This window comes from Melozone crissalis, unplaced genomic scaffold, assembly GCF_028551555.1.
Source record: "Melozone crissalis strain CALT ecotype California unplaced genomic scaffold, PUWL_Pcris_2 ptg000042l_1, whole genome shotgun sequence".
Taxonomy (NCBI): Eukaryota; Metazoa; Chordata; class Aves; order Passeriformes; family Passerellidae; genus Melozone; species Melozone crissalis.
The window spans coordinates 4,671,122-4,686,415 of NW_026535820.1; the positions used below are offsets into that span (position 1 = coordinate 4,671,122).

At 39.4% G+C, this 15,294-nt stretch overlaps 1 protein-coding gene across 1 annotated transcript in view; it reads left to right on the forward strand.

Moving 5' to 3' along the window:
* CPA6 (carboxypeptidase A6) overlaps nucleotides 1-14,921 on the forward strand; it is a 45,720-nt gene extending 30,799 nt beyond the window's left edge. Inside the window, exons 7-11 of the mRNA XM_054285101.1 lie at nucleotides 2,637-2,747; nucleotides 2,990-3,080; nucleotides 7,577-7,779; nucleotides 12,779-12,863; nucleotides 14,203-14,921. Coding sequence (XP_054141076.1) covers nucleotides 2,637-2,747; nucleotides 2,990-3,080; nucleotides 7,577-7,779; nucleotides 12,779-12,863; nucleotides 14,203-14,390 — 678 coding nt within the window. The 3' untranslated portion in view covers nucleotides 14,391-14,921. The remainder of the gene's footprint in view (nucleotides 1-2,636; nucleotides 2,748-2,989; nucleotides 3,081-7,576; nucleotides 7,780-12,778; nucleotides 12,864-14,202) is intronic.
* Nucleotides 14,922-15,294: the final 373 nt, after the last annotated feature.

Sequence of the window (15,294 nt, forward strand, 5' to 3'; positions counted from 1 at the left end):
GACAACAGGCATTAAAATAACATAAAGTCACTGTAAAACTTGACATTTTGCTGCATATATTTTGTTTAGGTTTCTAAATAGTGGTGCTTTCACCTAGGAAAATATATTCTTCACGGGATTTAAAACATATTGTATATTAAAAAGTCTTAATTCAAATATTTTCATTATGCCACTTTTTGCAAATTTGGAAAGCTTCTGAAAAATATGCAAAATTAATTCATGCAATTTTAAGCAGTGTATTACCTTACATTAATTAATTATCTGTAGTTATTTTAAGAAGATGATTTTAAAAGTGTTTTAAAGAGTTTAGTCTTACAGCATTGCAGTTTAAAACATAGCATATAGCCCAGTGTAACAAAATGCATAATTACCAATGTAACTGACAGCACACAAAATACAGATACAAACACATATACCAATTTCATCATCACTGGTATGTAAATACCAACCACGGGTACACAACCTGAGCTTAATTTGCTAATGCTGTCTAAAAATAGAAAAGCAATGAAAAATCGAGGAAGTGGTGTGTGATGCTTTATTTCCTCCTCAGCTAAACTACTTGTCCCTACTACTACTTCTGAAATAACCAAGATAATAATGTTCATTTTCTTTAACCCACATTTTGGAGCATGGATTGGTTCTGTTTCCAGCTGTAAGAACAATTTTACCAGTTTAACATCCATACTCACCACATAGGCTCTTAATCCTGTCCAGATTTAAGTGCAGGGCCAGTCTAATGCACACAGTAGCCCTGTTTACTTCAATATATGTAATCTGCATGTGAAATAGCAATAACACAGAGTCCTTATTTTCATGGTCATTGTTTTTGAGTAACCACTGATTTGAGAAATCAGTGTTTTGACAAAACTCATTTTTTTGCAGTTCCCTTAACACCAATTTTTTTATCTAAACCTATTTGAGTACTTGATATGGCTTTTTAATACAAGTAAATCTAATTTAAATGCAAGACCAGCTATGATTTTTTTGGGAATTTCCGGCAAATGGACCAGAGACCATGACCTCCTCATTGTCTGGGGCTTTCTCCTGGGCAGCCCATCAAGATTCCCTTCAAAAGCACACTGTCATTCTCTTCTCCCCTCCAAACAAGATCTCTTTCAGGATCTCACCCTAAGGTGCAGTGCTCCACACCACCCTGTCCCATTTCATTCTGTGCTTTGCCTTGCCTTGTGTTTCTCACTGTCCCCCCCTCTTGCCTGGCTGGAGCAGAGGAGCTGGGTGTGGAGTAGCACTGAGTGACTTGGCTTTTCACAAGGATCATGTGCTGCTTTGGATCTGACAGTGAGGCTGAAGGACTTGCACCTGCAGAGCACTTTGGGAGGGTGAGATGAAGCTGGGCAAGGAGAAAGCGCTGCACGACAGAGGGGCGGTTAATGAACCACATAGAATAAGTATTTAGAAGTCCCACTAATCCCCTCAGTAAAGAAAAAAAAAGTCATAGTCCTCCATGAGTAAATTTCAGCCCCAGACTTGTCCAAATATATGGTTATTTCTTACAGATATTCCACACAAAGCATCCATCAGCTCCCATGGCAGCTTCAGTAATTCAAACAGCTGCATCGTCAGGAGCCCAGAAGTATTGAATTCCTGTACTTCACACTGCTCCCAAGCATTTGTCAATTGAAAAGCATTTAGCTTAGTTTATTTCAGAGCAAATGTTTCCCTTTGCTCCCCAAACACATGCTACTCTTCAGATCTGAAGGGCCAGAAATACTGCAGAGCAGAAGGCTGTAATCACGGTAGCAGGAGGAGAGGAGCCAGGCTCTGGCATTCCTCTGAACCCAGCATCAGTGTGATATGCTTTCCACCTGCCACATGAAGCACTGGATTCTTTATAAAATCAAGAATTAAGCTTTGAAGGATGCAGATTTGATGTCCAGCTATGTCAAGGGACAGTATTTGTGAGAGAATGTGGAGTATAAGCTTCCTGGAACTGGTAAAGGAGCATCTCTGGCACTAGCAAATAGAACTGTGAGGAGCCTCTGATTTTGCTGCATTTTTCTAAGATGCAGAATGGATAAAAAACCAAAAACTTTCCCCACCTAGACTTCTTTTACTAACCTATATACTAAAGGTTCTCCAAAAATAGAGAGGTGTCTAAATTGTAAAGGATAATAAACTGTCTGTATTGATAACTGTGCATATAGTAAGCAACTTTGAAGGCAAACAAAAGCTGTGTTGTTAATCTGAGCCTTAAATGCTTCAAGACCTTATCAAATCACCTAGTGGAAACAACAGGGCTGCACTGTCTTACAAGAGCTAAACTCATTTCTTCAACTAAGAATCTATTCCACTGACTTTCAGCTCTTAGCTCAAGAAAAACTTTGCATGCATTTTCTTCTTTGTAATATGAGTTGCATTTTCTTGAGTATTGAAAGTAATGAGAAGCAGAGAGAATAGAGTCTTTAGAACACCTTTTTCACATGTTCACACACTGTCTGAATCACATTTACAGGAAGATGTCAGCCTTTTGGGCACAGCTGGAAGGATGTCTGCGCTGCCATGAGAACAGACCTCTGTACTGCCAAATGCCTCGTGACTGTCACAGACCATCACAATACTTAATGGGGAAATTATTTTTATTATGGAAATTATTTTCTTTGGCTTTTCTGCTTTAGGCTCTTCAGACATACCAGACTGATCCTGACATGAGAAAGATGCTAACTCAGCTGTATTTCTATATCATGCCTGTATTTAATGTGGATGGATATCATTTCAGCTGGACAAATGTAAGTAATGGCAGTAGTATTATTCGAAAAATTATTCAGACAAGAAAGATCAAATAGTTATTACATTATTCAAAGGTGACTCTGCATAAATCTGGTCCATCACTTTGTGCCTTGGAAATAAATTATTCCATTTAAAACAGAATACTAAATATGTTTACCAGGGTTGATTTGTTATGTGTACAAATAGATTTTTGCCAAAATAGAGTAATATTACTATTTAAATATTTTGTAACTTGTGCTAGGATCGATTTTGGAGAAAAACAAGATCAAAGAACATGAGGTTTCACTGCCATGGTGTTGATGCTAATCGCAACTGGAAAGTGAAATGGTGTGGTAAGTATGGAGATGCTTTGGTCCCCCAGTTCAGATTACCCTGTATTTACTTATTCAGCAGAGGTAATTATCCAGGTAGGTTAGATCACATCTGTTGTGAAGTGTTCTCTTTTCCATAGTTGATTTTTTCCCATAAAGCTGTAAGCCAAGGCTCAAATCTTCCTACTAACTTCTGAAAAAATAAAAGTTATCAAACTTGGAAAAACAGACCTTATCATCAGTAAAAACTTTCCATGGAGAATGTGGCAATTTTTTTTAAATCACACATACAGCTATTCTGTATTTTGGCAATCATATAAATAATTTGAAGCGTAACATTGAGAATGAACCATGACTTTTCAAGATTTACCTGTAAATCTTAATTTTTAACTGTAGCTTCAGGAAAGATTTCACCTTCATTTTATTCAATTTGCCATTTCTCGGAAATTATTTAACTTTGGAAATGTAAGACTGACTTTGCTGGCCTCAGTATCCTTAAGGCCATTATTATCAGTGAGTTAATAAATAAAGAAAGTGCTTCTAAATGCATGGAGATACAATTTTAAACTCCCAGCAGTTCTGTAAGTACTTCATAAAAATTGGCCTGAATTTTGCATAGAGAATGCAGTGATAATGAAGATTTGGAATGGATACACCAAAAAGAAGGTGTTTTCTTAAATAATCTTACCTAAAGATTGTGCAAGTCACACAGAGGTAAGCAGCCCCTAAAGGTTCTAGTGTAAGGAAGTAAGAACACTTAAATACAGCAATATAAACCTGCTGACCTGCTGTCCCATCTTAAGGCACTTCCTTTAGCTCTCTGTGCAGCTGTTGCCTCAGCCAGCATTAGCCCACCTTCCTTATTTATATTACAAGCTTGTAAAGACAAGAAACTTGTTTGTGTAGTGCAAGGGCCCTGCTTTCAGCCCATCCCTCTTCCTCTAGATGTTTCCACAATACTCCTGCAGTAGGGGTGAGCACTGTACACTCTGGCTTGAAACAGCTGGGTTCTTGAAGTAGGGCTTTGAAAATTGTAAAGATAAAAGTGAGTGTGGACAGATGCATATATCCAATCCAGTATGGACCTGTGAAATTTGCTTCAAATTGTTTTCAACTCTACCTGCTCTAAGGAGAGGACTAAGATAGAAGCATTTACAGAAAGCTTGTGTTAGTTGAGAAACCCTCTTTACAGAAGACAGGCCCAGGGCTGCTATCACAATCTTTAAGGCAATTTTATGCTGCAAAAATAATGTAAAAATTTTTTTTTTTACATTAAAAAAATGCATCACTGTCACCATTGTTTACTTAAGTACCTTAGCCACAACTGCAGGTATTTTTTGGAGACACCCATTTACTGTTCAGAAAACAGCTACTGGTATAACTGGAATGATCAGTTCTCTTACAGTGTGTTGAGAGATGTTAGGTACCTATCAGTGCAAAATTAATACAGAGTGCATTTTTTTCTAATTCTAATTAACTTTTCTTTGGTTCCTCCTCCCTCTTCCTGCTCCCTAGTCACTGTATCAAAACACATTTTTTATTCAGTCCTAAAAATATTTGCTTAGTTTTCATACAAAAAAGTATTTTTTCTAGGCTTAGGGAAACTGTAACAATACTCACATGTGTTGTGTGCTGTAACCCCCTACTTGTTGCATTTCTCCCCTGAACTGACATGAAAGACTGGTCCCTACCTCAAGTTTAAAAAATAATAATTCTTTCAAGTCTGCTTCTCATCCCAAAAAGCACATGCACAGCTTTCTGCTTTGGACCCCAAAGTCTGTCTAATTGTCTATTTTAATGGAGAATAAAAAGGTCTTTCATGAACTGAGCTGACTGGTACTCAGATGACCCTAACCAGTCACCTGGCATTCTCATTAATACCTGATATTAGATGAGTCAGAGAAGAATCTGGATCATATCACACTTTGAGGCTTGTGTAATCGTGGAGAGTTCAACGTTTAAAACTGCACATGCTTGTAAAAACCTTTCCATTCAGTTCAGTTGCACTTTCAGACAGGCTTGAACTTCACAGTGGGGCTTCCAGGCAGGTGTGCAGTGGCAGACTCTGGCCGCAGCAAAGCCACCAAATGTTATCAGCAGTGAGCTAGTCAGTGCTGATAACACAGCATCCCATCTGCTTTCCTCTTCCTTTCTAGTGTAGGACTTTGATGTAAGCTTTATGACTCTCTAGGGACCAAGCCAAAGGCCATATCACTGCTAGATTTCATGTTGCACCAACCTGTGCTCAAAGAGTGCACACAAATTGCACACAGACCCACATGAATACTGGCAGCACGAACTCTGGGTAGAAGTGCTCCTTGCAATGCACATATATGTGCAATAACTAGCACAATGGTTTAATGATAACGAAATAATAGCAACTTTAAAGGAAATAATCAGGTACTTAAAAATCATTTAAGTCATAGAGCAAATCTAGTTAAAGTGGTTGCATCCAAATCCCCAAGAGAGTAATAGTAGGAGTTAAAATTTCCAGCACATCCCAATTTCCAGTGCACCCCACTACTCACTGAGGACAATATTCCATATTGGCAGAAGTGGGTGCAAGGAAGTTTGAAAACCATGCTCCAGCTCATTCATCCTCTCAGTCTTTCTTCTATACCAGAGCACTGGTTTTATCAGTCTTGGCACACATTTCCTCTGTTCATTGGGTCTCATGATGGATGTTAGAGGATCCTTGTCCTCCCCTGGTATGCTGTCAGGTACAAAAACAAGGCAGCATGGTAACATTTTACACATTTTCATTTGCATCTCATGACTGTAACTTAGAAATGTCCAACTCTGTTTTCATTCTTGAGTTACTTAAAGAACTTCCAGTATGAAAATTGAGCATACCCTTACATCATCCAACGCCACCATCGAAACCTCCTCTTTTTATCACCAGCTAGCTTCACCTAAGGTAAAGCATTAACTACCTCTGGGATGGTACATGGCTCACCATAGTAGGCTGAATAGTTTAGAGTGGTTTTTTCCTTCCCTGGAAGTCTCTAAACTGAGCCATATTTTACCATTGGTCATTTTATCATTAGCTTGTAGGGATCGACTGTTTATTAACAGTGCTATCCATTGCCATGATTTACTATACAACACTGAAACAGGAGATGAATTGTCCATTAAAAAAAAAAAAGAAGAAAAGGCAAAGGCTCTGGAGACTGTTAAGTAGCTCTCCTGCAGCTATATTACCTGATAAGAAATCGAGGCAGAGTGCTCTTGGGATTTGGATGACTTGGTGGCCATCTGTTCTGCATGGAGAAGACCATCTGCCCTTTCTATAACCCTTCCATATCCACTGCAATCCAAGCACTAACACCTTTGAAATCCCAACCTGTGGCCATTGAATGGTAGCCTCAATTTTCATCTTACAAATTAAACTGCAGCATGAAATTCTTCCATTTCTTTCTTTTTTTTTTTGTCATTAGGTTGATTGCATAACCCTGTTTTAGTTGATATCATTATGCCTTCTCACACACAGCTCTTTTCATATTAATTGGAGGTGGCAGTACTTACTATACAAAAGAAAGTTAATAAAACACTGTTGTTGTAAGTCACTGATGGCTCCAGGGAAGTTTGCAAGCAAACTATTATTATTCTGCAGGTCAATGTAAAACGTGTGGTATTTTGAAATTGCAGCAGATAAAAGAGCAGAGTAGATTTGCATAAATATTGTTCTTTTAGGCCCAGGCCCTAAGCTGTAAATGAGACAATGGCTTAGATCCAGAATTGCTAAATTATAAAGGAGCCACCACCACATCTCCTTTTCTAAGTTTCATCTTTCAGTACCTCATGGCATATTATATGCAGCCTACTCTTGTGCAGTTTGCTGCCACCTGAGCAGGTTGACACAAAGGTATCCCAAAACTGAAAACTGAACCCTTGCCCCAAACTTGAAGTTTGGCCTGTGCAAACTGAGGTGATTAAACTGAGGTGATTTCTATTTTAGCTGACTGAGCAGTCCTCCCATGTGATTTCTCTCTTTTTTTTAGGTTTGCACGGGTGAAAATAGGCAGTAGTCAGGAGCTATTATCACGTTTTTAAGATAATCCCTGTTGAGGTTGTCTACCTGCCATTGTAACCACCACTGTCATAGGTAATACATTAAAAGCTGTCCTGGGAGTAGCTAATGAAAGAGGTATAGCTCTCTGATTTCAAATAGACCAACTGAGACCCATCAATAGTTTTAATACTGCAATGCTGATGTGAAAAGCCAGGAAGAAAATGCAATGAAGTCAGGTTCTCCTTTCCATTTGGAAAGAATGTATCCTCTGGGGAGAATCACCTGTAGTTGGCTCATTGGGAGCTTGGTGTGCCTATGAGATGAACAAGCAGATTGCTGCACTGAGGTCCCCCAGGCTCATGCCCATCAGGCACAAGAAAGCAATTTAATTTGTTTATTGCTTTTCATGCTTTTGCACATGGGCCAAAAGAGGCTGAGCAGCCAGAAGCTGACCCTTGGAACTCTTTGTAATTGTTCACCACCAACTTTCTCTTTCAACCTCTAGATGAAGGAGCTTCACTGCACCCGTGTGATGACACTTACTGTGGTCCTTTCCCCGAGTCTGAGCCTGAAGTCAAGGCTGTTGCTCACTTTCTCCGCAAGCACCGGAAACAAATAAAAGCCTATTTGTCCTTCCATGCCTATGCACAGATGCTGCTGTACCCTTACTCCTACAAATATGCAACCATTCCAAACTTCAACTGTGTGGTAAGTACATTAAAGCTTGGAGAATGGGCTCCTCTGTATATTTTTGCCACATTTTGTCTTGAAAGAAGACTCAATTCTTCAGTACTTTGCACATATATAATATTGAGCAGTATTTATTCTGGATCCACTTGCAATCACATTTCTGGTTATATAACCTTCACTCACCATGAATCAGTGGTGATTTGATTAAAATGGTATCACGCCTTTCATCCATCAGCCCCTTTAAATTACTTTCTAGGATAAATCCCTAATTTTAATTATAGTTATTATCATTTTATTTAATTAACTGTAATGGGAATTACGTAGTTAGGTCCTTGGGCATTTAGCTGAATTCTGTCTCTTCACGCTCAGAACTTAAACTCTAGGAGCACAAAGATCATCTTCAATGTTATGAACAAAATAAAATTGAAACTGTTTATGTTTATCAGTTCAAGGAGGAATCTCTTAGATTTCACCAAAATTAAAGTTTCAATTGCACTATGTATCATTCAGGTCAGACATAGTGTTTTTAACCCTTTCAGACAAGCAGGTAATTAAAACCAGGAGCTTCTCTATATTAGAAAAATAAATTTAAAATAGTAGACTTTTTGATGTAAGCCTCTTGATTCACAGATGAGTACATTTCATGTATTCCATGCTCATCCAAATGCAGAGCTATTCCCTCTGCTTGCAGTCTGAGGTCTGTATTAGCCAACCTCCTGTTCATCAAACCCCTCTTTTGGCTTATTCTCTGAGGGACACATGGCTAAACTTTGCTCTCTGTTTGCTCCTGCTCACAGACCCACATTGCACCCACCAGTCCCAAGCCTCTTTCTTTCACCCTCAGTCCTGAGTAAAATTACATATTCCATTTATCTCCCATTTTGACCTTGAAAGTTGCAATGACTTTTAACTTGCTGGTTTAAGCTAGTTTTCTCCAAAGGAGCTTAACTGCACCTTAGATTTATCCTGTGCAGAATGAGTGATGTTGTCAGTCCCTGGGGCTTCACTGAAGTTTCACTCAGCTGTTCCCTCAGGAGGCTGAGCAGCCAGGACTCCACAAACTAAACTCTCTTTGTAGGTTTATTTCTGTTGAGACATTGAATTTTAGTAGCTATTAAACATTCTTCTGTCTGATACCATTCCTGTGAAACAGAGCAAATTAGAAGTTAACTAAGCAGCCAGAGGAGCTAAAAATACGAGACTTGTGGGGACTGATCACCAAACCCTGTAATGACAGTGGGTAAATTTATGATTTTTTTTTTTATTCTACCTTCACATTCTTTTGGGTAATGACAAGGAGAAAGGAATTGCCCAAGTGAATTGATGACTGTTTAGTTAGCAAAAAAACAGACTGGGAATTTAAAATCAGAGGCTCTCATTCCTTTGAAGCTAAGCAGGTGCAAGTATATTTTTTTAGGAACAAACAACAGAGAAGAAGGTGAAGATGTAGTGTTAAGAAGAATCAGCAGCTTCTCTGCAAGTATATGATTATTGGGTTTCTGACTAAAAGGTCCAGAGTAATACAAGGCAATAGCAGATGCTATAGATGGGAAATTCATTGTAATGAGAAGGAAGATTTATCTGAGAGTTTTCATGCACACCAGTATATTGTGTTGTTCTTGTTGCTAAAAGGATAATTCTGTTCTGAGATGGGACATAACTGCCCCTCAGCTCATACACATTCTGCCTTTCCACCCACTGCTTTTAGACCAAATGATCCCAATTTTTGATGTTTAGAAGGCGCTCCTGAGGTTTACAAGACATTAGATCAGGCTTCTCATCAGAGGGATTGGAGCACAGACCTAAAGGAACAAAAAAAGACACTATTTTAAACAATTCCCATGGACAAATGAAAACCAAATACCAATTCTAAATATCTTGTCAGTATTTGAACTTCGTACCTCTTTTCATTGTGGTCGGTCAAAAACAAGACAGAGGCTGAAATAGGAAACTGAAGTAATTTCCTGTTATTTATAAAGCTCATTATAGGGATCATAGTGAAAATTAAGGAATACTTGTTGCTTATTTATTTGTGTGTTTTAATATTTGCCTACAGCCAAAGGCTCCATCACGTGGTGGCTCACAAATATATGGTTTTTAAGTCCCAAAAGTGATGACTTAGGCTGAGCTTTTGGATTCTCCAGTTCTCTTGGAAATTGCAATGAGCTGGAAAGTGATAGATCTCTGTTTCCTGCCACTGATGGAACAAGCATTGCTGGTCTACATGGGCAGTGTGCAGTGGAAAACAGTAAGACCCCACATGCATAGCAGATAAATAGCTTTTGGTGCTAACAGTGGGCTGTGATTAATTTTGAGCAGAAGAAAGGCTGTTTCTGTCTGGGTCAGATCATTCTAGTGAGCTGTCAGTTACCATTTCAATTAAAGTGTTCAATTATTCAGAGCTGCTTTGAAACTGGAGAGCTGTGTACTGATCACAACATGCATATTCTGTTCTAATTTAGGCACAACTCTCTTATTAGCACTCTCCTGAAATCTGCTCTTTTAAGATGCTTAAAATGAAAGTACTCTCTTAGATTGAAAAAAACACCAGCAGAAACACACATCCATCTCAAGAGTTTTAAATTTCACCTGATTTTCATCCTTTTTCTTCCTGTACTGTCATTTGCCTTAGTGTTTGCAGTGAACTTATATGGCGTGACTGAGTTTGTGTACATCTCTGCAAAAATCTGGTAATTTTATGTGGCATTTTCTCCTTGAGGGTGTTCAAAGACTGGTTGCCTGGATTTATTCAGGATCCAACCTGCACAGTATGATGCGGTTGAGAACTGTCCCTTGTTGGGGCACATGGGTCTAACAGTGGAAGCCAGCTGCATTCCTCAAGGCTAAGAGCTTAAAGTTCACAGTGCCCAGGGATGCCCAGGGTGAACTTGGACTTGGGGTGCTCCTGGTCTGACCTCCAGATAGCTTCTGCCTGTGCACAGAACCCATTACTGTTGTGCTGATTTTAAATGGGTATTGCCAAACTATTTCTTTGAAAGATTTCAACAGTATTATCTGTTGTCTCATTGTTGTACAGTGCATTACTCATGCACAGGGAGTCTTCTCATTTGTGGCTATGTTCTACTTGCCATGGTGCATTTATCAGGACTTTGATCTCCAGCTTTCTCAGCTCTCCCAGCTGAGCCCTGTCTCCTGCTCCCTTGGCATCAGGCCTCTTGTCAGGCCATCCCAGCTCCTCACCAAGACCCTGGGATGGTAGGCACAGCTGCTTGTAGATTTTGGTTGAGCAACAGTCTCATACTTGGGACAGTGCAGGCACCAGACAGCAGCTCCTGGCCACAGCTGGAGTTCCCCTTCCAGGCCCTGTACAGCCACAGCCACGATGGTGACCTCACACTGCCACCCCACCACCCTCACAGGGTCCAGCAACTCCAACCCCATCATGGGTCTTGTGTGTCACAACTCAGAAGTCAAGGCATCTGGAGGAAGAGTGCCAAGTGACAGCACTTCCATCCTCTCCCACAGGACAGGTCCTTCTCATCGTTGCTGTTGGGGTGAGTCAGAGGTTGCCCCTTACACTGGCTGGCAACCACATCCCAGCCCTGCAGAAGTTTCAGCAACACTGAGTTAAGCAGTGCTTGCCTCCACACACTCTCCAGTGGAGGTGGCAAGAGGTCAAGCTGAAAAGGGCAGAATCTCCAGCACTATCAGCCTTCTGATAAAAAAACCAAAAATTCTGGTTGTGTCTAACAAATGTTTGTAATGGAGTAAAAATGTTCTCTTTCATTTGCTAAGAGGAGTTACTGTGTAAAATAAACTCATCAAAGCCCTACCTGCACATCAGGAAGTGAAAATGAACTTATTTTTATTTCTGGAATGACATTTAAAGCAGTTTACTCTGGCTTCTCTACTTGGACGGAGAAAGCCTGCATGGGTCAGACCAAGGATTAAGTCAGAATCCCAACTCCTGACAAGGGCAAACTAGTGGAAGGTTAGGAGAAACATAATCAATGGAAGGCAATTAGAGGGTAATCCTTCTCCAGTGTATTCAATTAGTGCCTGGTGAATAACAAGGTAAGGACTGAGTTCATGAAAACTCACATAAACCAATCAAACCTGCTCAAGGAAATAAAACTAAAACAACTATTGCAGCTTCATGCAGTGGTTCAAAGTCCAGAGCTTCTAGCTCCAAAGATAATAATTTCCTGTTCTCTACAGAGAGATGACTGTGTTTTCCCAGCCTTCACTGTATATTTGCCAATATCCTTTTCTTTGGGGTAATACTCCTTTTCCTTTCTGTGTGTTTCGATGCACTATCCATATGTGACTCAGAATTTTCCATGGGCCAGGCCTTTTGCACACAGTTTCACAGGACAAACCATGAACCTCCTAAACAGCCTTTCAGCTGCAAGCTGCTGCAATGTAGGCACTGATTTTACCTCTACAGGACTGAAATCACATTTCTGAAATAGTGCAAAGAGCTCTCTAAGACTACATCATCAGGCCCCAGAGAAAGTCAGACCAGCAGTGAACATTTACCCGCTGGTCAGAGATTCAGGAGTGGAACTTGTCTCCTTCCTTGTTCCCACTCTGCTCACTGAACCACTGTGAGTGTCAACAAGACATCATTTCTCCTTCACAAGCCCAGCAGAGACAAGGTTTAGTGAACTGGGAAATTCATGTTCAGAAAATGCATGCACAACTATTAAATGGCATAAAAAAGAGATTATTTCATCTCATGGTCTTACATGTCATCTAAATTTGTTGTGTTGCTAAATTGACATATATACCTATAATTACAAACACCTAACGTCTGATCATTCATGGTGCAGTGAGCTCTTTTATATAATACAAAAACAAGTTTTTCAGGGAATTGCTGTCATTAAAAATAAATAATGCATTTCTCCTTTACAATCATTTTAACTTAGCTACCACAGACTTGTGGAACACAGCATTGTGCTAGAGGTCAATGATCCATTGACTCAGGTTCCAATCACAATACAGTATTTAATTCAAAATCTAATTTATGTATTTGATTTTTTTTTCTTCTCCCCAGGAATCAGCAGCCTATAATGCTGTTAATGCTCTCCAGTCAGCCTATGGTGTAAGATACAGATATGGCCCTGCATCCAGCACTTTGTGTAAGTTCCCTCTGCAGGTTTGTGACTTTGACCTTCCTACAGTAAGAAGGAGAAAACCCTTAATATAGCAAAGAATGCAAACACTATTTAAAGTGAACTTTGTTCCGGTTTTGGGTTGTGAGGAAGGCAGAAGAAAGTTTTGCAACTGATTCAGTCAGTTGATTGCAGTAAGATTAACTCAATTCATGCAATAAAAGACATGAAAATGTACTTGAGAGTCAAAAGCCAGGAAATAACATATTCATATCATATAAAACTGTGGGTTTTTTAAAAAAGAAAAACTAAGGTCTTAAAAACCATATCTTTATCAGATACTGCAAATGCACAACTAAGTTGTAACAGCATAGGTCAGGCAAGCTCTCTGTACAAAGGTAAAACAAAAAGAAGTTCAACAGGTTTTAACAAGACACTTTTTTTTCTTTATTGAAAACTTGAGGTCTCAATGCTGTGGCTAATGATAACAGACATTGAGAAAAGTGAAAAGCTAAAGACTTTTCACAAGTAACCTCCTGCATCTCCTCTGCCATTGCTGTGTTTCAGCTACAGTTCCACTTATCATGGGCTTCCATCTCACAGCATAGTCATCATCTTGTGCTCATTACACTGCAGTCAGTCACTGTGTCAAAGGAAAAGCTGTGGGAATTGATGCCAGAATTGCACAGATTACAGCACATGAGAGATTTATCTGTATTAAAAAGTGTGTCTTGGATAATCAACATATGGAGACAACAAAAACATAAGCAGCACACTTCCTCAGGAAGGTTTTTTAATATTAGACATCACCTATGCAACAGCTCTCATGCTGTGGGGAAATGCTGAGAAAGTAAGACAAATGAAAACAATTTTAAAAGCATTTTAAAGAGAAGATGGCAGATTACCAACTTTCCTCATTCTCACTGCAAATGAATTGCCTAAAAACCCAATTTAAAGCTAGGAGCAGCAGAACTCTCCAGTCCAGCTGGGAGATCTTTGTGGAAAGAAAGCATCAGACTGTGATATGAGATGGGAACAGTTTGAGGCTTTATTCTAGATATTCACTTTTATTAAAGTTTTGCTTGACACAAAACTTTATAGTTTTGTGTCAAGCAAAAAAAATAGTTATAATAATTTTTTCCTATGAAAATGAAGGGACTAATCCATAATGTGCTGAGCACATTTCACCAGGTGCTGAGTGCTCATGCTATTCTCTGAAGGGTGTTCACAATCAGGGCAAGCAACAGCTGGAGTTGCAAGAATACTCACTGAGTCTCAGAGACAAAATGCCACAAGAACCCTCTGGTGATTTCAGCATGACCTGCATTTAACATTTTTAATGCTTTCTCTGAATTTCCTCATTCAGATGTGAGTTCTGGCAGCTCTATGGACTGGGCTTACAAAAATGGCATCCCATATGCATTTGCATTCGAGCTCCGTGACACTGGCCATTTCGGATTTTTGCTTCCTGAAATGCTGATCAAACCAACCTGCACAGAGACCATGCTTGCAGTTAAAAATATAACTCTTCACTTGCTGAAGAAATGTCATTGAGATGGATTTCTAGGAACTGGAAGTAAACATTTTACTCCTAGTGCCGATGCCTTTCAGTGTGTTCAGTTGCCATTCTAAGTCTGGCCACTTCAGAATTCCAGAAGCTAATGGGAAATGTGATATTGTTTCTGCCAAATTCACTTAGAGGAAAATGGAAAAAAAATCATTCAATATCTGCTCTTCTAAAGTCCATAAAGCTGATATACTAACTTAGTTACCAGTTTGGTGCAGAATATTTTTGCAATAAAACCTTTATTCTGCAATTTCAGTGAGGCCAGTTCTAAAATAAAGTGCCACTTCCCGGCAGTTCCAGGCCTTATGCCTTTCCCTAATATGAAGACCTCTCAGGGGGTCTCTCGAACCAAGGGACAAAGTTTACATTCATGTAAATATACCCTGTGACCCAGCACAGGCCTGTATCTACAGCAGTAAATGCCTTATAGTGGTAGCTGGCTGCACTGCAAGTGGCAGTGTGGCTTTCTTCTGCGTGTATACGTACCTGTGTACATATATGCACTTTTGTCATTTTTTGAATTCATATTAGGCAATAATTTGAACCAAGGCTTCTTTTAACTGTTCAGAGAAATCTACTTTCAAATGTATATAATTGGTGTGGACTCAAAATGAACATATTGTCTTTGAAAATGTAACTTTCCTAGTGATGTGTAAGAATTATAATGAAATACTATTGAGCTAGTCAATGTTCTGCTTTATGGAGAGACAAAGCAACTTGCCATGACTTGGATCTCTGCTGCAGATAGTGACTGCCTATTTCCACCAGCCAAGGATTTAGCCTTAAACTGTAATTAACTGATGTTTTATTTATCAATATTCTTGCAGTGAGTTCTGTGGCTCTTTGGCTATGTGGCTCTTCTTCCTGGAAGCTGTATTGTTTTGCATGTTT